General features: G+C 56.6%; 1 protein-coding gene across 1 annotated transcript in view; it reads left to right on the top strand.

The window, feature by feature from the left end:
- The first annotated feature begins 942 nt into the window (after positions 1–942).
- Positions 943–4,460, top strand: part of ABCB9 (ATP-binding cassette, sub-family B (MDR/TAP), member 9) — an 11,829-nt gene continuing 8,311 nt past the window's right edge. Inside the window, exons 1-4 of the mRNA XM_010010940.1 lie at positions 943–1,555; positions 1,902–2,016; positions 2,500–2,630; positions 3,841–4,046. Of these exons, the coding sequence (XP_010009242.1) occupies positions 943–1,555; positions 1,902–2,016; positions 2,500–2,630; positions 3,841–4,046 (1,065 nt within the window). The remainder of the gene's footprint in view (positions 1,556–1,901; positions 2,017–2,499; positions 2,631–3,840; positions 4,047–4,460) is intronic.

Here is a 4,460-nt window from a genome sequence, read left to right as displayed (position 1 = left end):
CCATGCACCGTCACGGGCTGCTTGGCCAGCACGAATCCAAGGGTCAGGTACCTCCCTCATGCCCACACGTGGCACCTCTGGACATGGTGCAGGTGAGATTTAAACAAAGTCGAGCCTTTCACCTTTCTCGCTGTTAGTTCAGATCCTGCCCCACCATCGCTGCCACCAGTCAGACCCATGGGTGACAGCAAAGGTGGCATCCTACCCCAGAGCCTCCCTCTCCCATGGGATGCTGTTATGGATTTCCAAGCCCTTTTTAATCTCTTGGGATTTCTGTTGTGTGGCTGAACTGCACACTGGCACCACGGGGGATTTGGTGGGTTATCCCAAGTGAATATTCCAGAGGGCAACGTGTGACAGGCTGCTGTACCTATGATTATTCTTCTTCTGCTGCTGGGGACTCTGTTACGAAGCCGAGCTGCTCTCCCTCCTGCTTTCATGTGGTTTGGATTGAGTGCTCAGCTTCAGCTTTGTGCCGGGAAGGGTGAAGAGGGAGTCTCAGATCACAGATATCCGAGTTTAACACGTTCACAGCCCCATAGCACAGGACAGATGTCCCAGCACCACCCAGCTGCCGGGGACCTCCTGGCTGGCCCCACAGCAGCAAGCAGGGATGCAGATTCCCACTGAGCTCTGCAGATTTCTGCTTTGGGATTCAGGCATCTGGGAGGGAAACATCTTCATTTGTGCTTCTCATTTATGAAGTATTTTGGCATGTGTGCAGTAGAGGAGGAGAGGAAGGAGTAGATAGTGGTGCTTGGGGTCAGGATGGGCTGGTATGGTTGTCCTCCCATCTTGCTTCCCTTTCCCCACCGTTTCCCCAGGGTGAATAGCAACCTCATCCCCCTCTTCTTGCTTTGCAGCAGAAGCTGAAATGACCACATCCCCTCTGTGCTAGAGGTGCCCCTCGCTGCCTTGGTGACCCCCAGCCCAGCATCAAGGATGCGCGCCTGGAAGGCAGTGGCCAGCACGCTGGTGCTCAGTGGGGCTGATGTGGTGGTCACCACACTGCTCTACACCCATGGCCGCAGTGGCCAGGATGTCCTGCAGGACCTGCGGCACTTCAACATCTTCAACTCGCTGCTGGACATCTGGGGGGGCTGCCTCTACCGCAGCTGCGTGCTGCTGGGCGCTGCCATCGGGGTGGCCACCAACACAGCCTACGGCCCCCGGCGCCTCAGGGCATCCCGGACCTTCATCACCATCATCTGCCTCCTCATGGGCATCTACATGATGGTGAAGCTGCTGCTCTACTCGGAGGTGCGGAGGACCATCAGGGACCCCTGGTTCTGGGGGCTCTTTGCCTGGACCTACGTGGCGCTGGCGGCCACCTTCGGGCTGTGGCAGCTACTGGCTTGTGTCACCTCCTCCCGAGAGGCGCTGTGCCCGGGCTCCGAGGCCCGTGCTGAGGCAGAGGAGAGCTGTGATGGGGTCGCCCAACGGGACAAGCGGGAGGAGGCGGCGGGTCCCACCATCCATAAACTGCTGTCCTACACCAAGCCAGATGCCTTCTTCCTGGGCATTGCCTCCTTCTTCCTCCTCGTGGCCGCACTGGGTGAGTGAAGGGGCTGGGGGGAGCTGTGGTGTGCTCCCCTCCTCACCAGGAAGGAGGGAGCCATGGGGGGGGGCGCTTAACAGCACCCCAGAATTGATTTTTGGGGGTGCTGGGTTGCATGTCCTGCACAGACTGGATAAAAAATGCAATGGGGTGATAAAAAAAGGCAATAGGGGATAAAATACACTGGGAAATGAAGCATCCCCACGCACCACTGAGGGCTGCATCTCCTGAGACATCTCATGTGGTGGCTGAGTATCTCTGTGGTGGGTATGGGGTTGTCGCAGTTGGAATACCAGTCCTGTGCTGAAACACTCAAACCCCATGTCCTGTGCTTGTCTGGCAGGAGAGACCTTCCTGCCCTACTACACCGGGCTGGCCATTGATGGTATCGTGGTGCAGAAGAGCATGGACCGCTTCTCCACAGCAGTGCTGGTCATGTCGCTCCTCGCCATAGGAAGGTAATTGCAGGGGCTGGTTTTGGCTCTGAATAGGAGGAGTTTGGGGTTTTCCCATAGGAGCTCGAAGTGGCAGTGGGCACGGGCTGTTCCATCTGCAGCCACTCCACCAAGTCCCTGCCAGGGATGTACTTTGATTTCTCTGTGCTATCCCAGTGCAGAGAGGCTGTGGTGATACTCGTGAGGCCTTTGTGTAGCCCTCCACATCCGTGTGCTGGTGGTGGGGCAACAGGAGCAGACACAGGGAATGGGTTTCCAGAGGAATGCTGTCCCAGCAGCAGTGTCCTCTCTGGAAGTTTATCACTAGGAGGGTTAGGACCAGCCATCCCCATGCTGGTAGCACCCAGAAGAGGTGTGGGCTGGTTTAGCCATCACTTCCCAGGCTGGAAAGTGGTACCAAGCCCTTGGCCTGGGCGTCGGGGTGTTTGTGTTGCTGGGGCTGGGTTTCGTGTCCATTGGTCTATAACGTTTCTTATCTGCAATTAGCTCATTTGCCGCAGGTATCCGCGGCGGCGTTTTTACACTCATATTTGCAAGACTGAACATTCGCCTCCGCAACTGCCTCTTCAGGTCGCTGGTGGCTCAGGAGATGAGTTTCTTTGACGAGAATCGCACAGGTTGGTTCCTCTTCCCCCTGGATTTGCTCTATCCCTCCCCATTATTGTTGTCCCCTTGGCTTGCCCCACCAGCACACAGTGCGAGACAGCACCCAAGTGCTCACGTTTAGAAATAGCAGCAGAAAGCTTTTCCCTTTGGTTTCCTCCTACTATGGGGTTGGGATGGGATTGCCCAGCACCCCGGGGATGTCCCATTGCCACCCATTAGCCTGACATTCAATAGTCCCAGAGCTGACGTGCTCATCTCCACTCAGCCCCAAAACACCCGCTTTCCTCCTCCCGTACCTCCTGTCGGTGCTTGCTGGTCGGCCACTCTCCCGTTCTGCTCCAGGCATCAGAACCTCACACGTGTGAAGCTTGCTGGATGTGCTTGTCGCTTTCCCTGCCTGCGGTTCCTCCTGTCCCAGTCCGTGCTGCTCTGGCGTGGTCCCAGCACACTGTAACTTCTTGCACATTTAATTTTGTCTTGGTGGTATTTTTAGTTTTGAGGCTGCTGCCGTATTTAGCAATAGCTGCACAGTGCCTTGGTAGCTGAGGACACCAGAGATGATGTTGGAAGTGGGATACGGGTAACCCTGGACTTAAACAGAAACGTGGGAATTCAGCTGGAATTCTCAAACACGGGCCGAGTATTTAGGAATTGAGGGTGATGTTTGCTGGCTGTAACATTCAGCTCCATCAAAAGGCACCACAGGAGCTTCACTCCTTAGTAGCTGGGCCCATGTCCTTCGCAGGTCTAGGCTGCAGAGCACACAGATAAACCCGAACAGCCCTGGCTGGTCCTGCTGGGGTGGTGGGGAAAAGTGCCAGCGGTCTCTGCTGAGCTGCTGGAGGGCTTCTGACATCAGTTGGGTATAACTTGGGGTTGGGTCGACAGGTCTGGAGGTGCATTCAGTGGTCCAGCAAACACCCCACCCGTGCATCTGCGTGCACGCCGGTGTAGGATGCTTCCACAGTCCCCTTTGCTGTCCTGTGGCCATCCTTGATGTCCGTCCCTCCTGCATGCAGCAATCCAAGCCCCTCTGTTTTGCTTCACATCCACAGTGGTGGAGAGTCTCCCCCCTTCCATGTGCCACCCTTCGTATCCCCAGCGAGGGGCTGGGTTGAATGGGGAGCTCCATCTGGCCCCAGACACGGGACATGTCTAGGCAGTGACCTGCTGTGGTGACATGTCCCTGCTCTCCCCTTCCCCAACCCCTTGTTGCTGCAGGGGATGTCATCTCCCGCCTGACATCGGACACGACCATCGTGAGTGACCTGGTTTCCCAGAACATCAACATCTTCCTGCGCAACATGGTGAAGGCCACAGGGGTGATCTTCTTCATGTTCAGCCTCTCCTGGAAGCTCTCGCTCGTCACCTTCATGGGCTTCCCCATCATCATGCTGGTGTCTGATGTCTATGGGAAGTACTACAAGGTAGGCAGGAGTAGCTGGCGTGGCTGTGGCGTGCTGCAGTGCTGGGCTGTTCCCCTCGTGAAGCCATTGTGGAGATTATGGGTGGCTTTGGAAGTGGTGGGACTGATGTTCGAGTGCTTTGCTGCGGGCAGTGGGGGCAGGAAGGTGGCATTAAACCTGTATGGGCAGACAGGCGTAGCTCTTCCTTGCTTCATGCTCAGCAGCAGAAGCCCCTCAGGTCTGACAGGAGGGGCAGCTTGGGCATGGGATGTCCTGTATGTGCCTGCCTGTCCTTGTGCAGTCTCTCCTCTCGTTTTGCCATGACTCCGTGGGGGTTAAACCCAGTGCTGAGCTCCCTTCCTCTCCCTGGGGCTAGTCTGGGACAAGGACTGTTCCCTGTAGCTAATGGCAGCTCCTCCTGGGGGTCAGGTGCTT

The sequence above is a fragment of the Nestor notabilis genome, unplaced genomic scaffold, assembly GCF_000696875.1.
Source record: "Nestor notabilis isolate BGI_N333 unplaced genomic scaffold, ASM69687v1 scaffold27413, whole genome shotgun sequence".
Classification (NCBI taxonomy): Eukaryota; Metazoa; Chordata; class Aves; order Psittaciformes; family Psittacidae; genus Nestor; species Nestor notabilis.
The sequence above is the reverse complement of the archived record's forward strand: the minus strand, read 5'-3'. Positions and strand labels throughout refer to the sequence as shown.